The 25,067-nt window shown below is 46.7% G+C and overlaps 1 protein-coding gene across 5 annotated transcripts in view; it reads right to left on the reverse strand.

The window, feature by feature from the left end:
- Nucleotides 1-3,982: 3,982 nt before the first annotated feature.
- Nucleotides 3,983-25,067, reverse strand: part of Cfap221 (cilia and flagella associated protein 221) — a 70,400-nt gene continuing 49,315 nt past the window's right edge. For 2 of the 5 annotated variants that reach the window (XM_039091279.2, XM_039091278.2), the window contains exons 13-24: nt 24,635-24,724; nt 23,022-23,120; nt 21,204-21,309; nt 17,832-17,959; nt 15,418-15,498; nt 13,998-14,105; nt 13,563-13,694; nt 12,347-12,505; nt 11,901-11,989; nt 9,078-9,170; nt 5,912-6,007; nt 3,983-4,268 (exon numbers count right to left, since the gene is read on the reverse strand). In XM_039091279.2, the coding sequence (XP_038947207.1) occupies nt 4,160-4,268; nt 5,912-6,007; nt 9,078-9,170; nt 11,901-11,989; nt 12,347-12,505; nt 13,563-13,694; nt 13,998-14,105; nt 15,418-15,498; nt 17,832-17,959; nt 21,204-21,309; nt 23,022-23,120; nt 24,635-24,724 (1,290 nt within the window). In that variant the 3' untranslated portion in view covers nt 3,983-4,159. Of the gene's footprint in view, nt 4,269-5,911; nt 6,008-9,077; nt 9,171-11,900; nt 11,990-12,346; nt 12,506-13,562; nt 13,695-13,997; nt 14,106-15,417; nt 15,499-17,831; nt 17,960-21,203; nt 21,310-23,021; nt 23,121-24,634; nt 24,725-25,067 lie in introns of those variants that run through there. The other 3 variants (XM_039091281.2, XM_063272670.1, XR_005492413.2) reach the window with 3 other exon arrangements.

A 25,067-nucleotide genomic window follows, 5' to 3' on the forward strand; every position in this document is an offset into this window, starting at 1 on the left:
AGTGGGCTGATGGGTAAGCAAGACAGATTCTATCAGGTTGGTGAGAGCCACCGGATCCTTAGAAAAGAGGGGGTTGTGTTGTTTCCAGTTATATATGTCGGCCGCTGAGAACGGCCAGTATTGCATCTGGCTGCCAGCCCCTTGTCTAAGCGGAAAGGCCTGGGAGGTGGAGTCTGGCGCCACCTCGCGTCGTCCCCGAAGTCTTCCAGCCACAGGGGAAGGGGCCTCCTCGAGTCGAGGTCTAGCAGGCGGCTCCACTTCCTCTTCTCTTGGCGGGGCTGTAGGTACAGGGTACGGAGGAGGTTCTTCCAAGAGGAGATCTATAAGGGGGGAATTTGGGTCCTCTGGGAGGACAGGTTTCGGGGGAGGGACTTTGGGAGACTCTTCCTTAGTTAGAGCAGGATAGAGAGAGGAAGAGGCAACCAAAGGGTCAGGTGGGCTTGGGGAAACAGGTTTAGGGGAAACAGGAAGCCAATTCGGGTCCACAAAGGGTTCTGCCCAAGGAGGAGGGCTAAATGCCAAGCTCTCCCAGGTGACAATGTAGGCCACCTGGTCAGGGTGTCCGTACGGCTTCTGGCGGAAAATCAGGTCCTTAACCTGCAAAATAGTGGTCTTGTTAAAAGTGCCGTTCACCGGCCATCCCACATCGTAAGTGGGCCACTCGGACGTGCAGAGGGTCTGCCATTTTCCTTTCTTGATCTCGACCGACTGATCACGTGCTCGGTCTCGGACGTCCTTCCAATGGTCTAGAGTGAGACTCAAGGGGGTTGTTAGCGATTGTCTCATGGTAGCTTCAAAGAAAATTAGGGCACAAATTAGACAGACAAATCCAACAATCAGACAAATAACAGACAGACGCGCCGCGCGGCTTCGACGTAAAACCCAAAACAAAGAGTCAGATGGAGGTGCCGAGGGTCCGGACCCTCTCCTCCAACCAAAACCACGTATCCCTCTGATACGGGCTGAGCCCCAAAGAACCGGGCTCCAGACACCCTTGGAACGTCTTCCAGGGCTGCGGGGGGAGAAGTCCGAGCTCGTCAGCTCCTTCTCTGACCCGCCCAAACGGAGGCGCTGAGGGTCCTGAACCCTGAGACACCGAAGGCCCTGGGCCTTCTCCTCCGACCAAAACCCAGATCTGAGTCCAAAACTGAGAGGAACTGAACACGCGCACAGGACAAGACAAGACAAGACAGGGCAAGACAGGACAGATGCCGGCCGGCTTACCTCCTGGTGGGTGGTCGGTGACCTCTGGGTGGAGGATCTCCAGGTCCCGGATGAGCCCCCAAAATGAAAAGACCTCCGGAGAGGACTTTTCCCTCAGGAGGAGACCCCCAAGTGCCCAATGACCGAGCCGAGGCCACTCGGATGCAATCAGCAAGAGGGTTTATTGGAAAACACAGGTACCTGCGGGCACACAGTCTCTTCGGAGGACTTGCGCGCCCAGCAGCTCCAGCATGGGGCTTTTATAGGGTTTGGGGAAGCAGAAGCGGGCATACAGAAGCAGATGCATAGTTTCGGGGATTGGTGGATTTAAACGAGGCATATAGACATGTTCACATATGATTGGTTATTTCACAAGATGAGGTAATAAGGTATAGCTACACACATTGGCAGGTTTGAATCATATTCGAATGAGGTTGTAACATGGTAAGAGTACGTGCGGGCTGGGACGTCCTGAATGTCGGGGGGCTAGGGACTTATCCCTTCCTGCCAGATCCGGTACTCCTAGTCTGTTCTGTATTCCTTTCCTTTTATGGTCTGTTAGTTTTAACGGTGACTCGGCCCTAGGTATCTGGGCGTGCCTGGGCTCGTTCAAGCCTGTTGCAACTCTGAGTTAAGACTCATGGGGTGGGTCTTTCAGTGTTACCATGAGCTGAGTTCAACAGCACTATGTAAGGTGAACCAGTACGTGCCTGTCATTAGCAAAGAATAGCGAGGTGGAGCAAAACCAAACCAATGTTCAGTGCTTGTCTTCCACTGTCTGTGCAGCCATATTCACACTCCTTCATCTTGTGTCCTATCCTTTCACCTGCGTGACCCAGCAACACGCCATTTGACATAACTTTCTGTCTTAGTTAGGGTTTTACTGCTGTGAACAGGCACCATAACCAAGGCAAGTCTTATAAAGGACAACATTGAATTGGGGCTGGCTTACAGGTTCAGAGGTTCAGTCCAGTATCATCAAGGAGGGAACATGGTAGGATCCAGGCAGGCGTGGGGCAGGAGGAGCTGAGTTCTACATCGTCACCTAAAGAAAGCCACAAACAGCCTCAGCATCGTAGGGGAGGAGGGTCTCCAAGCCCACCCCACAGTGACACACTTCCTTCAACAAGGACACACCTTCTAATAGTGCCACTCTCCGGGCCAAGCATATGCAAACCATCACACTTTCCAAAGAAACTAGAAGTTTCCACTTCAGGCCACCATTTTGAGAAAATGGTTGACCCCTGCATCCTAGTTGTTTCTGCAGAATAAATGCTCTTTGCCTTTTCATACTACCTGAGTCTGGGGTCTTCCTTCAGAGATTTTCGGACCCTTACAGCAGGTCCAAGAAGACTGCAACAGTTGAGCACCAATGTTTACCTCTCCCTGCTTCCTGACTGTGGGTGCCATGCAACCAGCTGCCTCATGCTCCCGCCACCGTGCCGTCCTCACCTGATGGCATGTCTTTCCTGCCATGGTGGACTTTAGTCACTGGAACCATGAACCCAAATGAAACCTTCTTCCTTTAAGTCATTTTTGACAGGTATTTTGTTGTAGCAACAAAACAATTGCATCATACATACATACATACATACATACATACATACATACATACATACACACACACACACACACACACACACACACACACACACACACACACACAGAGAGAGAGAAGGGAAAAGAATACATCTGGCTCAGTTAGGGTTTACTTCTGTGAACAGACACCATGACCATGGCAACTCTTATAAAGCAAAACATTTAATTGGGGCTGGCTTACAGGTTCAGAGGTTCAGTCCATTGTCATCAACGCAGGAGCATGGCAACATCCAGGCAGACATGGTGCAGGAGGAGCTGAGAGTTCTACATCTTCATCTGAAGGCCGCTAGGAGAAGACTGGTTCCCACAGGATTAAAGCCACACCCATAGTAACACTTTCTCCAACAAGACCACAAATAGTGCCACTCCCTGGGTCAAGTATATTCAAACCACCACAACATCCAATCACAAATGGATAATTTTGTGCATGACAGAACCCAAACCCTATCAACCACCCTCCCCTGCACATATGAATGGAATCCCATTGAGAAACACAATTAAAGACCTGAGAACCAGGTTTCCTGGCATCTCTACAGTGACTTCCCATGCCCCGTGTACTTCTGGGAGTTCCGTAAGTTTCAGATACTGTCCAGCTCTTCCCAAGTATATCTGCGAGTTCTAGTTGTCTCACATTGGCCAGTGCCAGTGCTAGCCCAGTTCTGCTACCAGCACAGCTACTCTGGGAGCCAGCGTTCTCCCCAATGTGGATTTTCCGCTACAGGAGCTTAGGCATTAGTCTCTTGGTGTGTGTGTGTGTGTGTGTGTGTGTGTGTGTGTGTGTGTGTGTGTGTGTGCGCGCGCGCGCGTGTGCATGCATATGTGTATAGAAGCTAGAGGCTAACCTCTGGTGTGATTCCTTGTGATTCTGTCCACATTGTTTTTTCAGACAAGGTCCCTCACTAGTCTGGAATTCACCAAGTAGGCTAGACAGGCTGGCCACTGAGTCCTCCTTCTCTGTCTCTTACCTACCGGCATCGGGATTAGAAGTATATACCATTATACTAGTGTTCTACATGATTCTCAGGATCAAATTCAGGTCTTCATGCTTGTAAGGCAAGCACTTTACTGACTGAGCCTTCTCTCCAGCCCCAGGCCACTGGCCCTTGCCATGTTGACTCTTGGCTTGTTCAAGAAGGCTTCATTTCTGCACAAAGGCTTGCACTAAGAATCCCCCAGCACAGCCATCATAACAGAATATTTTTATTTTCAAAAAGAAAAACATAGTTTAAAGCAGGGCATCTGCATTTTAATTCTTGTCTCTAGAAACTTTAATTGCAAAAGTAGCTCGAATGTAAGTGGACTCTGAGGACCTCAGTGACCTTGGAAGGCGAGGGGAGCCACGGGCACAGCATGGGGTTTAGTCTAGAATCAGGTATGTGTTGAGAGCTTTGTTTCTCAGATTCTTCATCTCCTCCTGTACCTTTTCTCCCACCTTCTCTGGTAACTGGGTCGGGTCTTTGAAATCCCTGGATATTGGAAACACAATAAAGATATACCAAGATAATAAGACATGAAAGTCAGGCCGGCTAGATGGCTCTGTGGATAAACGCTACCCTAAGGCTGATGAACTGACTTCCATCCCTGGTACCTGCATGATAGAAGGAGAGAGGCAAGTATCCTCTGGCCTCCATATGTCTGTTTACCATGGTACATGATGGTCCATAAATAAATACATATGCATGCATACAAAAGTCAATCAATAAATATACTTTAAAAGAATTTAGAAGCTGGAGAGATAATTCAGTGGGTAAAGGCAGTTACTTCCCTGCCTTAGGATGGGGTTTTGATTCCTAGGACCCACTTTATTGGAAAGAACCAACACACACACACACACACACACACACACACACACACACACACACACACACCACACTCATACGCACAAATAAACTTTTTAAAAACTATGCAAATCAACCCGATGTCCCATGAAGACTGGAAATTTTCACTTTAATATAGAAAAAAGGTTGTAGTTATATTTAGCAGTAGCTTAATAACCGTTGATAACTTTCGTCTCCTAAGGGACTGGACATGGATGTGGGTCTTAGCAACTCAGTTTGCTACATGGTGAATTCTGAATGGAAGTCTCTACCTCCTACTCTGGTCATCCTTGTCACCCTGCACCACTGTGAGGGTGACGAGAAACCAGCCACACAGATCCTACAGGATACAGTCTCAATTCTCAGTCAGCAGTAGCTATGTGCAACCGTGTGGATGTGCTGAGGGCATATCTGCGTGCACGTGAGCGCATGTGTGTGCTGGAGGGCAGAATCTCTTTGCCTTATTTTTTGAGGCAGGGTCTCTTATTGAACCTGGAGCTAACTAATTCAGGTAAGCTGGCCAGCCAGCCCCAGAAATCCTCCTGCCTCTGCCTCTCCAAGTGCTGAGATTACAGGCATGGCATACATTATCGTGCCTTATTTCTTTTTCACTTTTTTTTTTTGAGACAGGGTCTCTCTATGTGACCCTGGCTGTTCTATGTAGACCAGGTGTGGCCTTGAACTCACACAGATCCTCTATCTCTCAAGTGCTGGGATTAAAGACATGCCTGCCATGTCCAATTTGCCTCTTTGAAAAACAAAACAAGACAAACCGTAGGTTCTGGGGGATCAAAGTCAGGTCTTCACACTTGCCCAGTGGACATTTACTGACTGATCATCCCCAAATCTGAATGCAAGTTTTAAAAATATTTTATTGTTCTTTAAGCAAAGTGTGTGTGTGTGTGTGTGTGTGTGTGCGCGAGCGCGCGTGCACGCGCACACATGTCTGTGAACACAATGCCCAAAGGGCCAGAGAAAGGTGTTGGTTGGTATTGGATCAATAGGCAGTTTTGAGCTGGTGTGGGTTCTGGGAACTGAACTCTGGTTCTCTTCAAGAGCCATACGCACGCTTAGCCACTGAGTCATCTCTCCAGCCCGTGGATTCAGTTTTTAAAGGTTTCCTTGCTAAAGCATTTGAAGGAGGTGCTGGTGTATAAAGGATGATGTGCATCTGAATATTCGAAGCATTGGAGATAGGCCCCCTTCAACACTGGACATACTTCGATTCAGACATTATGACATTTCTGACCTCCTTCTGACAGATATTATCCCGGGCAGAAACACCCACTTACTTCTCCTTCTTGGAGTCCCTGTGGGTCAGGATGGGGAATTCCACTTGGATCATTTCTGGAGTCAGCATGACTTCTATATCCTGATCACAGAGATCTCTGGAAAGGAATAAGATGCTGAATGGGAATGGTTTTTCTTTCTCAGCATAAAAATAGGATGAAATATCAGAGCATTTGGGAGCCATGCATTTCCCGGTGCTTTCCAGGGTCAGCTCCGGCTGCTTCTGCCGAGTCCAGAGAAGCAGAGGGCAGACAAACTGCCTCCCCCTGACGATGCTGGGGGGAGATATTCATAAAGAACTGTTTTTAAAAGGGGGAGGTCACAGGTTTCAGGCTCCTTTCAAGGGCACCCAGAATGTTTATCCCTTGAATCTCACGCCTTTATCCCACGTTTCCCCAGTAAAGAGGTCCAAACGATTTCAAAAGGTGGGATTCATTTGATGACGTCCTCTGGGCACAATGGGACCAAAGGAGAGCTAAAGCCACAGATAACTAGAAAGCCTGCAGCTGCTGCGAACCAAATGTGTATTTCTTTGAAATTTATTTTTAAAAATCATGTAAGATGTTAAGTACCATTATGGCATTTTAGAACAAACTGTGCTTTTGCAGTTCTCTTCCCTGTCTCCCCTGCCTCCTGTCACCCCTGCATTCTCCCTGTATCATCCCCACTGTGGATTAATTCCTTGTGCACGTCCCATGTGCCTTGTCTTGTTTCCGCATCACCTATTGCTCTCCTCTGTGTTTCCCCTCCGGATTTTTAAGCTTTACCCCTACCCACACCAGCTTCCATGTATATATGCATACACTCTGGGTTAGGATCTGCATGTGACAGAGAACATGTTTGCCTTCCTGTGTTTGAGTCACCTTGTGAACAGTCTATTTCTAAATAGTCTTTAGTGAAAGAAATTCAAGCTTTCTCTCTGTCTCTGTCCATCTCTGTCTCTCTGTCATTCTCTCCCTGTGTGTGCGTGCATGCGTGCATGCATGTGTGTGTGTGTGTGTGTATGTTGTCTCTTTGTCACTCTCTCTGTGTATGTGTGCATGCGTGTATGTGTGTGTGTGTGTGTGTGTGTGTGTGTACTGTGAGTGTCATGTATGCAAGTTTACAACCTTGCCTTCTGTGTTGTGTGGGCATGTTGTCTTGCTATTACCGCTGTGCACCCGGGCTAGCTGGTCAGTGAGAGCCTAGTGACTCTCCTGTCCGCCTTGCATTAGCAACACTTCCATTTCAGATGTGCACTGCTGTGCTCAGCTTTTATGTGGGGTCCGGGGACCTGGACTCAGGCCATCATGCTTATGTGGCAGTCACTTTACCTATGCAGTCATGGACCCAGTCTGATCCAGCTTATTTCAGTTGCATTTAATTCAGGCTTAGTACTAGACTATGAGGTTATCTCCCTAAAGGCCCAGTGTTGAAGGCTTAGTTCCCGGCACAGTGGAATTCTGCCATGAGGATTTTTCAAGTGTTGGTTCATAAGGGGCTCTGACTTAATCAATGGGTTAATTTATTAATGATTCATGGGAGTTAATTCATTAATGATTCATGGGAGTTAATTCATTAATGATTCTATGACAGTCATGGGTCATGGGAGCTGTTGGATGAAACAGATCACAGGTGGCATGTCTGTGAAGGATGTCCAATCCCCAGACACTTCCTGTTCCCCCGTCTCTGTCTCTCTCTGTATCTCTGTGTCTCTATCTCCCTGTCTCTGTCTCTCTGCCTCTGTCTCTGTGTCTCTGTCTCCCTGTCTCTGTCTCTCTGCCTCTGTCTCTGTGTCTGTTTCTCTCTCTCTCTCTCTCTCTCTCTCCCTTCTCTCTCTCTCTCTCTCTCTCTTTCAGTTTTCTGGCCACTGAGCCACAGGCTCCTATCTCCATGCTGTTTGTTTTGTCTCTCACCCAAAGAAATGGATCTAGCCAAACAGGGATGGACCTCTGAAGCCAGAGCCAACCCTTTCCCTTGGAAGGTGTTCCTTTTGGGTGCTTTGCCACAGTGATGAGAGCGTCTGGGTACCATGAGAGCAGCAGGCATTTTCTTTGAAGCCTCTGTGGGTTGTGCTCTCAGTTATAACCCCTCAGCTTTGCCACGTGGCACTAAAGGACTTCAATACTGACTTACGATTGCTGAGACAGAATGCCTCAGATGGACGCAACTGAGGGAAGGTTAGGCTGATTCCACCTCACAGATCAAGGGTGAGGGATCATGGTAGGAGAGGTGGTGCAGCAGGAGCTTATGCAGATGGTCACGTGGCATTGCTCTCAGTGGCAGAGAGAGGTGGATGCTGGGGCTCAGCTCACTCTCTCCCTTATGCAGCCTGGGTCCCCAGTACACTGAATGACACCATCCATATTTAGCCATCCACCTCAGTGAACACAATCTGCAAAGTCCCTCACAGAAGTGCCCAGATGTTTGTCTCTTTCGTAATTCTAGATCCTGCAAAGTTTACCACCAAGGCTAACCATCAAGGGAAGCATGGAAAAATATGTAAATGAAGAGGTGTGGTTGGTTATAACAAAACTTTATTTACACACAGGCGGTGGGCCAGGTTTGTGTATGGGCTGTTGCTGGCTGACCTGTGAGCTGTTGCTGGCTGGTTAAACCAGGACTCTGACTGCTTGGGTTTCAGCTGGAGAGAGTGGGGACTGAGTGTGGAGGAGGATCTGATTGTCTCTGTGACCTCAGTGCTGTGCTGGGGTTACAGATGTGCACCACACACACACACACACACACACACACACACACACCCCTCTTTTCTTCCAGTTATGAGTATTTGATTACATGCATGGTGTGTGCCACGTGTGTGCCCATTGCCCACAGAGGCTGGAAGGTGGCACTGGACCCCCCAGTCTGAAGTTACAGGGAGTTATGCAGTGTCATGTGGAATGTGAGAATGGGCCTGGGTCCTCTGCAAGGACAGCCAGTGCTCTGAAATGCTGAACCACCTCGCCGGCCCCAGTCTGGCTTCTTGTGTGTGTGCTGAGGGATGTCTGCACTGCGACGTAAGCGTCTATCTCATCTCCTGGTGGCACAGCTGGGTGTAAGCCTTACCTGCTCCCCTCAGGTAGACACTCGGGTGCTGTGCGCTCTTCCACAATCCCTCAGAGAGCCTCGTGAGGAAAACGTAACAGCGTACACACCAAAAGCCACCCAAAAAGAAAATCAGAAACATACCGCTCAGTAGTTTCCAATCTGTCCTCTTCTGGTAAGTCCTCCAGTGGGGAGGGGATATCTATGGGTAGCATCACAGGGCTGTACCAGTCACTTCTGTGGAGGAAGGCACAAGCAATGAGGCCACATAATTTTCAACCTACAATTTGTCCTGCCCACAAGATGTGCCGGGGTAAAAATGGCACAGCAATTATGGGAGAAACCAACCAACAACTAACTGGTCCAGTTTGAGACCCACGCCATGAGAGGGAGTCCACCCTGACACCGCCTGGAGGGCCATGACCCAGAGGCTGGGGAGCCCAGAACTGCCTTCTGGAAACTTCCCCCTGACCTCCACATGTGCACTGTGACCTATGTCTCATCCTCCAAGATTAAAAAAAAAAAAAAAAGTAAAAATATTTTAAATGATTTGGAATAAATAAATGTTTAATAACCACACTGCATGACTTAACAATATTTGTAAGAGCAGTGCCCCACAGCTAGGATTAGAGCCTTCATAAAAGAAGCCACAGAGATGCCTCACTCCTCCGTCTCTCCGTGGGAGGCCACAAGCAAGGCTTCTAGGCCAGCAAGATGGCTCCTGCCACCAAGCCTGATGCCATGAGTTTGGTTCCTGGGACTCACGTGGTGAGAAGACAGGACAGACTTCTGAAAGCTGTCCTCTGTTCTCCACATATGTGATGTGCCCTGAGTGCACCCATACCATGCACACATGCACATAGATAAATAAGAATAGGAAACAAGGCCTTGTGTGTGAACCAGGAAGTAAGCCCTCACTAGACAAAATCTTGACTTATGGTGCTTGACTTATGAGAGATATATGTGTTATTTTTAACCCATGGAAACTATAGCATTTTGCTATAGCACCCTGGATGGATTCATACAAAATTAAGAAAAAGAATTACCATTATTACTTATAACTGCTTTTAGAAACAATGGCGTGAACTTCAGTCCAACAACCAGTATAGACACATAACAGAAAAATAAAGATTATTTTTTTCTTTTGAGACAGAATCTCATGTAGCCCAGGCTGGCCTTGAACTCAGTGTGTAGCTGAGGATGACTTAGAACTCCTGATTCTTCTGCTTCAACCTCTCCATGCTAAGAGAGCCCAAGGCTTTGTTACACACTTTCGACCTGCTGAGCTGCATCCCTGCCTGGGCCCTGCTCCTGATTTTTGAGCTATTACATAATGGCAGTTTATCTGGAACAAGCTGGCCCAACAGAGCATTCAGGCACAGGAGCTGGAAGGCAAAATTCGTGGCAGGAATGCTTAATGCATGCTATTCCACGACAAGACAACCTCCTGACTTCCCACTAAAACAATCGTTTTGGGAGATGTTGCAAGAACATTACTTTGGAAAAATGAATTGGCTAGTTTTTAATACTTGGAATCCATGTATGCTAACAGTGGGTGCGCTGGAATCCAGGCACAACCCCAGAACCAGCAGAGTCTAGTTTGCTGATTAAATGAGTCAGTTTTCCACCCTCCCACTCACTGTAGGGGTGAGGATGCCACGCAAGAACTTTACTACTTAGTTACGCACCAGCTTCCATACAGGTCTATATCAGGTTTGTCTGTGAGTCTGCCCGTGTGTGCATGAAAGGAGGTCGGGATTATTAAATGATATAGGAAGACCCAGCCCATTGTGGGTGGCACCATTCCTTAGGCAGCAGGTCCTGAATGAGCAAGGATTCTATCCTGTCTGCCCTTGGCTGTGGATGTGATTGATGGTGCTTGAAGTTTCTGCCCTGACCTTCCTGCAGTAACACAATGTAACCTGGAATTGCAATCCAAACAAACCCTTTCCTCCCTAAGCTGCTTTGTGTCAGGGTATTTTATCACAGCAACAGAAATGAAACTAGAAAACCGGTCATTCCAGTTTTCCTGTAGGAGTTGGTTTAGGGGGCTGGTGCTGCCATCTAGTGGTAAGAGAACAAATGCACAGTTTTGTGCGCTCAGTTGAAAATGAGTTCTCAAAAGCAAGCGTCAGTCAGATCCTAGATACTTCTTCATATAGCCATTTGCAACATCCCAGTGACGTTTTCATCCCAGCCCCTGTCTCATAAAGAGGAAGATAACTGCTCAAAGGCCAGGAAATGACTCAATAAAGTGCTTGCCGGGCAAGCTTGTGGACCTGAATTTGATCCCAAGAAGCTGAGTTTCAGTCCCAGAACACACTTAAAAAGACTGGGTTTGGTGATGAACAACTGTAATTCCAGAGGGGAGGAAGCAAAGGCAGGAGACTCCAGTGGTAATATGGCTGGCTACCCTAGCAGAATCAGCTAGCTCCAGGTACTAATAAAAGACCTTGTTTTGAAATAAAGAAAGAAAGAAAGAAAGAAATAAGGAAATAAAGAAATAAATTTAAAAATAAGCAAAAAGTCGCAGTTTCTGATGAAGAACACTCAAAATCACCTTCTGGTCTCCATAAGCATGTCACACATCAGCATGTGTACCTGAATACACACACACACACACACACACACACACACACACACACACACACACCATAAACCATAAAGGAAAAAACCAGACTATGAATAATTCAGCAGAATTATCTGATCAGTTAAGTCTTTATCTGTGCTGCCAACTGGCCAGGATTTACATTACTTTTTAAAAGGCATGTCTTGATTAAGATAGATTCAAAATATGAAAATCTGCTGTCTGTCATTGTATCTCCTTGGTAGGCAAGCCCCTCGCATTTCGAACATGATTTGAAAGTGTGGTTTGTCACTGTTGGCCTTTGACTCAGGGTCTCCCTGCCTCTGTATGCTAAGGCGCTAACATAACATACCCAAGGGGCCAGCAGCTTCCCAGCTTACCTCTGAGTGTTTTCCTTAGAGGACTCAGACATGGAGGAGAATACCAGGGGCTGGAACTTCTTCCAGTTCATGATTCCAGGAATTATATCCTGTGGGGAAAGTTGGTGCACGGTCAGGATGCAGTTAGCTTTGAGAGCTAGTATTCGCTGTTAACTTGACAGCCTCTAGACTCACCTAGGAGGCACGGCTCTGGGAACGTTTCTGAGGCTTTTTAAAAACTTGAATTAACTGAGGCGGGAAGAGCCACCCTAGATGTGAGCAGTGTTATCCCACAGGCTGAGGTCCCAGACTGAATACAAAGAAGAAAGCCCCAGCATCCCTCCCTCTGCCTTCCTGACTGTGGCCCTGAGGCGACCGGCTGTCTCCACGGCTGTCTCCACTCCCCCTGTTCCCTGCCCCTGCACACAGTCCAAGGCCAGCTCTGCCAAGCCTGGGGCTGACATTACCGTGTGATGGAGAAACTGCTTTTGGGTAAGAGGAATGCTGGACCCCTGGTGGGGCTCCTGGGTGTACTTGTACTTGGGGTGAGTGCACAGATGGTAATCTATCAGCGTTTCTTCATAGGTCAGAGGATGCTTCATAGTAAACAGTCCTGGGCTGGGGTTCTGTGGACGAGAGGAAGAGATTGACGGTGTTCACCAATGTCCATAGCAGGCACAGGACAGGCGTCAGTGGTGCCTGCTGTTCCTCCCCTAGCACTGACAGTGGGAATGTGCGTTAACTTTTCTAGCAAACTGGGGCCCAGGAGCAGAGCTTAAGGTTGGCCCGTCTCTCCAGCACTGCCAGCTTCAGATCTGTGTTTTCTGGTTTAAGGGCTGTGTTAGACGCTATTTAAATTTGCTGACCTCATGAGGAAGAAAATGTCACTGGAATTGCAGTTTGAAACTGCTTCTGGCCATTATCAGCGAGGAGGTGTGGGTAATAATTAAATAAGCCAACTGATTAGAGAGAGAAAAAGCCATTTCTGGGACTGCCTTCTTTCCTTTTCCTGTTGCTGTGGAAAAATGCTCTAAGGAAAGCAACTTCAGAGAGGAAGAAGCAGTTTGCCATATCACACCATTCATAATCAGAAGGCAAGGGTGAGGAGTGCTCAGCTGACTTGAGATGCCAAAGAGAAAAAACATTCCAGGGCTGTGGTGTAGCTCATTAGAAAAGCAGTTGCCTAGCATGTGTCAAACCCTAGGTTCAATCCCCAGCACCACATGAAAATGGATGTGGTGTAGCTCACCAGCAGCCCTGGTACTTGGGACATAGAGGCAGGCGAGAGGGTTAGGAGTTCAAGGTCACTCTTGGCGCGTTATCATGCTTGAGCCCACCCTGGGCGATGAGATACTGTTTTTAAAAGTGGAGTCTAAAAAAAGGACTTAGGGGTTGAGAGTGCTTCTTGCTTTATTATGGAGACAAGAGTTCAAATCCAAGCATCCATGTTGGATGGCTCCTAAGCACAACAACTCCAAGTCCAGAGGATCTAGTGTCCTCTCCTGTCCCCACTCCTTTGGGGACGCACAAACAAGTAACAAGAGTAAACACGGATATTCAGTGAAGAAAAACTTAATTTAAAAACGAAAACAAGAAAAAGAAAACTCATTTCCAACTCATGCTCGTGTTTTCATGAAAGTGCTAAGATAAAGGGATACAGAACATGGGCATCTGCCAACTTACGAAAATATACAGCGGGTCATATTCTACAGACATGGCCAAGCCCTCAGGTGGCTTCATACTCAAGATGGAGGGCTTCTCTGAGACCTGTACGGTGTTCTTCTTGGGTAGGGTTATGATGGTGGTGACTTCATCCTGTGTAGGGAACAAGAATGACCTGCTAATCTTTTTTCATTAAAGAGTTATTTATTTTACTTTATGTAAACAAATGCCTGCCTGCCTGTACGCGCACTGTGTGTATGCCTGTTGGATCCCCTGGAACTGGGATTATGGATGGTTGTGAGTTACCACATGGGTGGTGGGACTCAAACAAGAGTTTTCTTCAAGAATAATAAATTCCCTTACCCACTTAAGCCATTCCTCCAACTCAATAACCTGTTAGTCTTGATGATAGGACATGAGTGGTAAGAACAGTTCTTGAATTTTCAGATGTATTACCTCAGCACCATGCTTCAGTGGTCGTGCAAGTTTCTGAAGTCTGTAATTTGTTGAGGACTTGTTGACAGAAAATGGGTGATATCCCTTGATTTTATATAACTGTGGAACCTGAAAATGAAAAAAGACAGCATATTGGTGATAAATAAAAACCTGTTTTGTATAGTTACTTCCTTCAAATGGAAACATCCCTTCCTGGAAGAAGGCCCACTAAGACTCAGGTAGTAAATGAAACTCACAAGTCTCAAGAAGTCCCTGAAACTTACAAGATTCACAGAAAAAGCTCCTCTCCAAGGTGACCAGTTCCTGGGGAGAGGAGACTCTCTGATTAACTGAGCTGCCTGCAAATTGTGCAGGGTGCTTCGGAGATGCAGCTTTACTGAGTCTTCACCCATGACAATGTGAGGTTTCTGTGACCCAGGCCCCTTTGAGTCATCTATGTTCCTATACATATTCTTTCACCCATGTATCTGTAAGTAATTCCAATAAACATTCTGGATCTTCAAGCTAGACTGAGGGAAATAATTTCTTTGTTCTGTCATCAGTACCTTATTTAGAGTGAAGAGACATTTGTTTTTCTTTAAAAAGAAAATGGCTCACAAGAATCCATTACTGTTTGGTAAGACTAGCATCTCAACAACAGCTGCTTAACAGGGCCAGTCTTGAGCCTTATTCTGAGTCTTGGCACATATCAGTATTCAAATTATTTTCTCATACCAGATGGCTTCACTGGAGACATACATAAACATATTTTTAATTTTAAAAGCACAAATGGTCCTACACGTCAAGAAAGATCCAGGCAGTGGTGGTACATGCCTTTAATCCCAGCGTTTGGGAGGCAGAGACAGGTGGATATTTAGAATTCAAGGCCAGCCTGATCTACTGAGTGAGTTTCAGGACAACCAAAGCTACACAGAGAAATCCTCTCTTGAAAAACCAAAAGAGAAAAAATGAAAGAAGTTAAGACTAACTAGTGTCTTGAGGTTTCTAATACATGTAGAGCTTCCTATATCCATAATATGTACTGCATACACAGGAAAGAATGAGTTTCCATATTTACCTTAGAGAAAAAGAACCTGAGGTGTGCTCAATACACCACCAAATAATCGAGAAAAGCAGTGTGCCACTCCGCATAAGCCAGGATTGAGCAATACTAACAAAATAATGCAATTCGAATTCAAGCCTATTTTGCTCCTTCATAAGAAACCCGAGGACCAGTAACATGGCTCAGTATGTTTTGCCATCAAGCCTGATGATCAATTTCTAAGACTCATACTCTAGAAGGAGAGAACCAACTCCCCAAAGTTGTCCCACGCTGGTCACACACACACTGTGGCATGTGTGCCTTCCGGATGATTGATAGTTGATAGCTATAAGCAACCTATAAGCAACCTGGATCATTTACCTTCTGTGCAAGTCTCACCTTTAAAGTGAAGAAGGGATAATTGTGCTTGATTTGAATGTCCGAAGACTTAATTGGGACTAGTCCAAGGCCATCAAGAGCCTACATGGGAAAACGAAACAAAAATGAAAAACCATAAAAGGACAGATACACATCTGTGAAGAGAAACAGCTGTGTGTGTGCTGTCATCATGTTTTGAAACATTACCTGAATAGTTCTGTGCTCAAAACAGTCCTTCCTGTGGCCCTGGTTGCTATCTGAGCTGTGGGCATGAAGGCAGCTCCCACCCTCTCATTCTCTTTGTGTGGGAATCTTATGGGCTGTCACATAGGCTGCAACATGCCCTTCTGTGGTAGTTAATCCAGTCAACTAAGACCCAAGCTGCTGGGCACACCTATGAGGGATTCTCTTGACCAGGTTATTTGAAATGGGAAGACCTACCTGAAATGTGGGTAGCGTCAGACAGAATTCTGAGGAGGAAGCTTTGATTTTTGCCTCATTGCCTACACAGCTCACCAGTGAGCTTATCTACCCTGTTCCTGCCGTTGCTGCTACATTCCTTGGCTGAGATCAAAACTCAGCTTCTTTGGGTTTCTGTTGCAGATTGAGGGCCAGTGGCTCTCCAGGGTCTTCAATGGCAGGTCACTGAGGGATGCGACCTGTGGACCAAGCAGCTACCAGGTTCTCAGCCCCTCTGGTATAAGGTAGCCATTGTTGGATTACCCAGATTGTATTGTATAAACAAATCTAATAACACTGCCCCACTTTCTCATACTATCAGTTCCAGAGTCCCCTCAGGCTTAAAGGACAGCTCATGAACTCTTGGGAGTTCAAAGTAGCAACTGGTGAGGTCAGCAAAGGAGTTGTCTTGTCTGAGGGAGCTGCCTCACAACCTTCTGGTCTACCTCCTAGGACAGTTTGAAGTCAAAGTGAGAGATTCAGAGATCCTCATGGGCTTAGCCAAGTCCTTTACCAAAAACACTGTGGTCACACTTCTCCACCCAGGCTCCATCGCTGTGCTGGCCTTGGAAGAGCTTTCCACACAGCCATCTGCCTCAGATACCCAGAGACCCTGGGGCAGGCCCAGGTACATTCTGGCACCCAACAGATATCATTCTTTACTTTATTCCAGTTAGGCATCAGCATGCCTTTAATATGGTGGATTGCTAACATGCCATCATTTGAAAGAGATAACTCAATTTTAAATTTGCTAAATGTTAAAAAAAAAGTGTGCATCTTAGAATTGATGAAGTCTAGCACCCAAAGCCCTTAAGACATGACTTGTAAATGCCATGTAAAGATTAACTCTCTTAATTATTACTGTTTATTTTATTATCATCGTTACATTATTTATTATTGTTATATGTGTGTTGGTATATGTGCAGGTTCATGTATGTGCAGGTGCATATGTATACACCTGGATGTGGAACACAGAAAATGGCCTTGGATGTATTTTTACTCAGAACTGGTTTATACTTTTCAAAAGGTTGCTTTTTAACTTCATTGTGTATGTGTCTGTGTCTGAGTCAGCGTATGACGTGTATGTGGAGGTGAGTCCAGAGGGGGAGACTGGATTTGCCAGAACTAAAGTTACAAGTAGGTGTGAGATATCCTACATGGTTGCTGGGAATCAAACTTGGATCCTCTGGAAGAGCAGCAAGTGCTCTTAACCGCTGTGCCATCTCTCCAGCCCTCTACTCTGTTTCTTGACACAAGATATTTCCCTTTACCGGGAACTCACCAATGGCTGACCGGTGAGCCCCAAGGGCCTGCCAGTCACTACCTCCCCAGCACAAGATTACAAAGGCTACCATGCTTGGCTTCTTCCTCTCTACACCTGGATTCTGGAGATCAAACCTGGGTCTTTATGCTATTTTCCCAGACATATTTACGACAGTTGTTTATTATTGTTGTTGCTGTTGTTATTGTTATTATTGTTGTTATGATTATGACTCATCATACCCATAAGGGAAGAAAAGGGAGGCATTGTTATACTTCAAGAAAGAGATGGGGGTGGAGAGGTGGGGTCCCACGTCTGATGGGTTAGCTCGTCTGAGTCTGGGGCCACATGCCCAGACCTAGCAGCTGCTCTCATCTTGGTCTTCGATTTGCCAGGCCAGGGTCTCATTTGGGCACAGGCCAGGAGGATGTTCTGTCCTGTCTTCCCTTCTTTCTGGTCTACTGGGAGTCACCCCAGTGCCCATGCTGGCTGGGCTTCAGCCGGGGAAGCAGCTCAGGTTACTGGGAGCTCCTCCAGGGGACCTGTGGCTTCAGTAGGCCCGGGGCAGACAGCAGTGGGTACTCACAGAGTCCCAGGTACGAGCCTCCTTCAGAGGCTCTCACAGTAAGTGGAGAGACTGGGAGCCAGCTTGGCTAGCAATCTGCCCACACCCACGTGATCCTGTTTGCTTCCCCAACAGAGGAAAGACACCCACCAGCTCATTGTAGCTCTGCGAGTCTGTTGGGAAGGCGAAGTGTAGCACTTCCTCAGGCTGTAGTGAGTAGGGCCAGAGGTTGTCATCCTGACTCACCCGGACCTTCAGGGACCGGTAGGGATTCTCTGCTAGAGAAACACAAGCAATTTTAAGGGCTTCTTAAGGCATTTCCATGTGAAACCAGCATCTTCAGTTGTGTGCGTACCAGATGCCATGTGCAACAGAATATTTAGGTTTATCTGCTATAGGGACTGATACGGTGCCATGATTCCATAAATGGCCCTAGTTAAATGTATTGGGTTACCAAACACACACACACACACACACACACACACACACATACACACACCACATACACACACACACACAAACACACACACCACACACACATACACACTCTCACACACACCACACACACACCACACACACCACACACACACCACATACACACACAAACACACACACACCACACCACACACCACACACACACCACATATACACACACACACAAACACACAAACACACACACACACCACACACCACACACACACCACATATACACACACACACAAACACACAAACACACACACACACCACACACCACACACACACCACATATACACACACACACAAACACACAAACACACACACACCACACACCACACACACACCACATATACACACACACACAAACACACACACACACCACACACACATACACACTCTCACACACACACCACACCACATACCACACACACCACACACACACCACAAACACACACACACACAAACACACACACACATACCACACCATACCACACACCACACATACCACACACACACCACATACACACACACCACAAACACACACACACATACACACTTTCACACACACACACACACACACACACACCACATACATGCAGGCATGAACATGCACGCACTTACAACAACATATGCAACACATAGCACATGCCAAGCATCCTCCATACACCTATTACCTACACACAGCACATATCACACACATATTCGCCCCCCCCACAGCATACAACACACACATATGCATACATATACAATTCCCCCACATTAATACATGCACACACATACATAATACACATACCACGTACAACACAGCACCGCCACATTCATACATTCACATAACACATACATATTACACAGCGCACATACATACTCTACATTATACATATATACAAAGCACACACACTCCAATCTCTTTCACACATATACAGAGAATACATGTACACATACCATATACACACCCCTCTCTGTCATGCACAACACACACCAATCACACGCACATAAACACATACAGAGCACATACCACTCATATTCCCTGCCACATGCACATACACATATGTACATACACACACAGAGCACACAAACAGATGCACACATTGCACAGGAGGGATTAGTTGGGAAAGAGGGGATCCACAGGAGTTGGAAGAAAGGAAAAAGACCAGTGCGGAATGAATAAAGCCAAGAAACAGGTACACACGTGAAAACATCATACTGGAAATCTTATAGAGCATTAATCTATGCTAATATAGGCTTTAGAAATAACATTCACATTGCTGTAGATTCAAGCATGTTTGCACACACACATGTAATGCATGTGTACATTGTTAGTTCTCTGTGCTCCTTCCCTCTTTATCTCTCATGTGGTGTAGCCTGGCCTTGAACTCACTGTGTAGCTAAGGATGATGTTGAACTTCTGATCCTCCTGCCTCCACCTCCCAAATGCTGGGAATACAGGTGTGTGCCATCATGCTAGGATTATGGGATGTTAGGAATGAAACCCAGGGCTTTGTGAATGCCAGGCAAGCAGTCTACTGAGCGACGTTCCCAGTACCCGTTCTCTTTATTTGTTTTCTTTCTTTCTTTCTTTCTTTCTTTTTTTTTTTTTTTTTTTTTTTTTTTTTTTTTTTTTTTTTGAGGCAGGGTTTCTCTGTGTAGCCCTGGCTGTCCCAAAATGCCATCTGTAGACCAGGTTGGCCTCCAGCTCCCTCTGGAGTTCTGGGATTAAAGATGTGTGCCACCACACTTGGATTCCTTTAATATTAAAATTGTACTTCATGTTGCTTTTCAAGCTACAATTCTCCTAAGTTTTTACTTTATTTTAAGATTTTATTGTTATTTTTAACCATGTGAACAGGCTTGTGCGTATGGATGCAGTGCCCAAGAAGGCCAGAGGAGGGCGACAAAATCCCTGGCGTTAGAATTACAGGTTCTGGGACACAGACTCCTGTCCTCTGCAAGAGCAGCAACTGCTGGGCCACATCTCAGTCCTCCAGACTAAGTTCTTACTTAAATAACCTCTGATGAATTTTAACCAAGAAAAACTGAATTCTAGAGATGGCTTATAGATGAGAATTTCGTGTAAAGTTTACTGTTTCGTTATTTAAAAAAACAACAACAATAACACTGTCTTTGTCAGAAATTTCAATTTTAGAAATAAAATGCTATAGGAGGAACAAAAGAGTAATTAAAAGGCTGCAAAGCATTTTGGGAGGGAAGCAAGGTAGTCTTGTGGAGAGGGGCATGTTTTGCTGCTGGGGAGGTGAGGGAGTGCTAGAGGCAGGCCCAGAGCAGGGCAGGGTGCTGCCTGTGGGTCTTTGTGTGTGTGGTCCACAGACTGGAAATTCATCTCCTAGGAGAAAATTATGACTTGTTGATTCTTGGAAGCACCTTGTGGACCAGAGAGTCAAAATGAATCTGCTTCTCTCCCCCTTCCTTCCCCCTCCCGCTCCCCCTCCCCTTCCTTTTCCTCTCCCTTTCCCCCTCCCTTTCCCATCCCATCCCCTCGCCTCCCCCCTCCCACCCTCTCTCTCTCTCTCTCTCTCTCTCTCTCTCTCTCTCTCTCTCTCTCTCTCTCAGTTTTAGACTCCTGATCTGATTTCTAGAATCTGACATCTGTGTGCTCATGTGTGCACACACATGTATGTCTGTACACCTCATGTGGAGGTTGGAGGACCTTGGCTGTCAGTCTTAGTGCTTTCCACCTCTTGTTCGTGATAGGACCTCCCACTGGTCTGGACCGTCACCAAACAGGCTAGGCTGGCTGGTCAGGGAACTTCTCGGGACCTTGCTGTCTCTGCCTCCCAACTCACAGTCACAAGACATCTGCACCTGCCTTTTATTGGTTTCCAGGGTTGAACTCAGGTCCTCACAGTTTCCAGGCTCTGTTGACTGAGCCATTGTCCCATCCCTGAATCTGTGTAGTGTTGAGCGGCGAGGTTGGTATAATGGCACCAGGAAGCCGATGTGACTGGATGTCGCCAGCACAGAGCTCATCAAGGAGAGACCTCGGGCTCTAAGGGGCCATGGTTACCAGCACCCTGCCGGTGTGTTTACCTTGTACCAGCGACCGCTTGACTTGGACAAGCTTTCTCATGATGCCTTCTTTGTCCATTTCACGGATGGCACACAGCATAAGAAGTAACCTTCGTTCAAGCATGATCTGCAATCGGAAAGAACATCTCCAAGTTAGGCATCGCTGCGTGGGTCTCTCTGCTGCCGTGAGGCGAGCAGCTTGGCTCTCCTCGCCGTGACGCCCTGTAGGATGGAGTGACACCTCTGGAACCGAATCGACACACGGACATTCTTTTGCGCTCAGTCGTGACTGCTTCCGGCATTTTGTCACAGCAGAAAGCTGAATAACAGGCAAAGTCTTAATCATCTCTCTCCCTTGCTTGAATATGGCCTTGTCCCCTAGGGGAGCCACACTCTGAAAGGGAGAGGCCTGCAGGTGGCCTAAGATGACGGAGTGGCTGAGCACCTCCTTTGGTGTCAAAGAGCAGAAGGGTTGTTCTTTCTGAGAGAGGTGGACTCCAGTTGGGAAGGACAGGGGTGAACCGTAGAAGGAGACAGGAGTGTTTCCATCATAGGGGAGGAGTAGAAACGCAGGTCCACAGTGGGGATGATGTTCTTGGATGGGTGCGGCATAAGGCAGAGGCGTGGCTGCAGTCGGACACGCCCCCTCACGTCTCTACTGAGTTAGAGCTCCAGAAGGCTTCATTCTTCCTCCCTTTCCACGGTTCTGTTCTGTGTGGTGCGCATATCTATGTATTCATGCATGTGCATGTGTACATACGTATGCAGGTATATGTGTGCTGGTGAAGACAAGAGAATGATACCGGGTATCATCCTTAATAACATCTCCACCTTATTTTGTGAGACAGGGTCTCCCCATGAAGACAGAAGTCTTGGATTTGGCTAGAATGGCTGGTCATGGAGTCCCAGGATCATCCTGATTCAACCTCCGTAACATTAGAATCACAGGTCATGCCACCACACCTGACATTTACACAGGGGTAAGGATCTATCCTCACGCTTACATAACAAATACTTCTTGGAGGATAGGTGTAATGGGGAGCCACTGTAGGAGGTGACGAGGGGAAAGCAGTGAGCCCAATGTCACCTCTGAGAGTCTCCATTCTCCATAGGAATAATTGCCCCAAAATCCCATAGCTTTAAAGTCATTGTAGGAGCCTCAGCAATTCCTCTCCTACATGTGTATACCCTGGAGAGTAGAGAACCACATATATGTCCACTAACTTGTGTGTGAATGTTTATACAGCATGCTTCGAATAGCCGCGTGGTAAAAATTGCTGAGATGCCCATCAGTACATAAACAGTTAAAAAACAAACAAACGAAAAAACCCCTGGTCTATTCAAATAGTGAAACATTACACAGTAATAAAAAAGAGAGTGAAGTGCTCATTCATGACACCAGGGAACTTGGAGATATAACAGAAAAGAGTCAGTTCCAAAAAGCCAGAGACTCTGTAATCCTGTTTCATGAAATGACCAGAAGAGCCAAGTCTATAGGGATAGAATATAGATCTAGTGGGTGCCAGAAGTCTGGGGAGGAAGGGGATGGGCAGGAACTGTGAAGTTCCTTTCTGCATAACAAAAATGTTTTGGAACTAGGTAGCAGGCAGGGGTGTACCTCAGACGGTGCAGTCTGTCCACAGAGTGCATGCCTGCATTTCACAAAGCCCCGAGTTCCAACCATAAACATAAACCTGGTGTGGTGGTGCACACCAGTAGTCCTAGCATTCTAGCATTCGGGAGGTAGAGGCAGGAGGAGGAGTGGTTCAAAGGCTCCCCTGAGGTATAGACACTGACCAAAGAAAGAAAGGAAGAAAGAAATGGAGAGGTGAGAACTACCTTGCGTGCTGCTTGCTGAAATCGTCTTTGTGCCCGGTGTCTGCTCAGCCACATGTTATTAATGAGTGGATCGAAATTAGCATGGAATTCCTGGACTTTCTGTGAATTTAAAAACACAGGCACAGCTTACTTTGAATTCAAACTCTTCCGAGTGAACATTTCGTAAATGCTTTTGAGTTTGATCTCTGGCTGGATGTGGTAGTGCATGTCTGGAATACCAGCAACTCAGGGGCAGCATGAGTTTGAGAAGAGTCTTGGCCCACTTAGCAAGACTCTTAACAAAACAAGCAAAGCCAGGAGCAGCAAGTGGCTCAGAGAACGAAACTGTTTGCCACCCTGCCTGATGACCTGAGTTCGCTCTCTGCTACATCGGTGCTGGGAATCCAATCTTGGTCTTCAAACCGAAAACAGCGAATCCTCTTGTCCCTGAGCCAGCTCTTCAGCCTCTACTTCATCTTTTTGAGACCGAGTCTTCCACTCAGTGTGGAGCTCACCTATTTGAATAGACTGTCTCTTTATCTCTCCAGTGCTGGGGCTGGAGGCACATGCCGCCATTTGAGAGGACAGTCTCGGTTGAAGAATTTCCTAAATCAGACTGGCCTGTGGGCAGGTATCTGTGTGTATGGGGACTTGTCTTGATTGTTAATTGAGATGAGGGTCCAGTCCACTGTGGGCAGCATCATACCTAAGTAGGTGGCCCAGGAGTGTTTAGGAAAACTAAACTCAGCCAGCTAGCATCCTCCTCCTCCACGGGTTCTGATGCACTGCTCTGGCTGTGAAGTAAGTCTGTGGTCAGAGGTAATGCTTGTGGGAAACAGCATGCAGGGCAGACTTTGAGCTCCTACTTTGAGTCCCTTCAATGATAGAGTGTGATCGACAGAGTTGTGAGCAAATAAAATTTTCATTCCCCTAAATTGCTTTTTTTAAAATAAATAAATAAATAAATAAATAAATAAATAAATAAAACACAAAGGCTGGAGAGATGGTTCAGTGGTTAAGAGCACTGACTGCTCTTCCAGATGACCTGGGTTCATATTCCCATGGCAGCTCACAACTGTCTCTAACTCCAGTTCCAAGGGATCTGACACCCTCACACAGACATACACGCAGGCAAAACACCATTGCATATGAAAAAAATAAGTTTTAAAAACCTCGAAAATATACATTAAAAACCCAAACAAAACAGATTTATTATATTTTAAATTGTGTGCCTGTGTGCACGTGTGCGTGTGTGTGCGCATGCGTGCATGCATGCGTGTGTGCGTGTATGTGTGTGTGTGCGTGCGTGTGTGTGTTGTATGCTACTGGGAGTGAGGTGTCACTGAAGTTCAGCAGATCACATCTGATCCACTGGAGCTGGAGTTACAAGGGTGGGGATGGGAGTTGAGCCCCTGAAGTGTACTCAGCCACACAACCGCCTCTCCAGGTTCCTTCTGCTACTTTTGGTCAGAAAGGAAACCAAGAGACAGGGTACAACGACACTGAAAATACAAAGAACCAAAAGCAACCACTCCCTGCTGATGGGCTTCCTGTAACATTTGTTGGTGTCTCTGGAAATGAGCAGTCGAAGAACTGCCGCTTAATTAGATTTCACAGGAAGGGAAGTTACCTACCTCCTCCAAGTTGTGGACGATGCGCTTCTTGCTCTGTTTCATCTGGAGTCGTTGAAGCTCCTCCCCTATGATAGGGTCGCCTCTGTTTTGCTAGATTTTTATATTAGTAGACACACTAAAGTCAAAAACAAATGCGTGAAACTTTCTCTTTAAAGCTCGTAGAAGCCTAAGGGACAATGGGTCACCCTGCCACAGAGTGCTGACGGGCTAGAGTGTCCACCATTCTTATTGTTCACACATGGGGAAATTTCACATAGACAGAGTCTCATGCAACCCAGTCTAGCCTGGAACTCGCTATGAGTCTGAATGCCTCCTGCTTCTACTTCACAGAGCATCCCAGGATAGGTAGGAACCAGTCTCCCCCCATGCCCTCCTAAACACCACAAGGCTATCCCTTCTTTTAAAAAAAATATAATTTGACTGCAGGTCCTCC

The sequence above is a fragment of the Rattus norvegicus genome, chromosome 13 (genome assembly GCF_036323735.1).
Source record: "Rattus norvegicus strain BN/NHsdMcwi chromosome 13, GRCr8, whole genome shotgun sequence".
In the NCBI taxonomy this organism is placed as follows: Eukaryota; Metazoa; Chordata; class Mammalia; order Rodentia; family Muridae; genus Rattus; species Rattus norvegicus.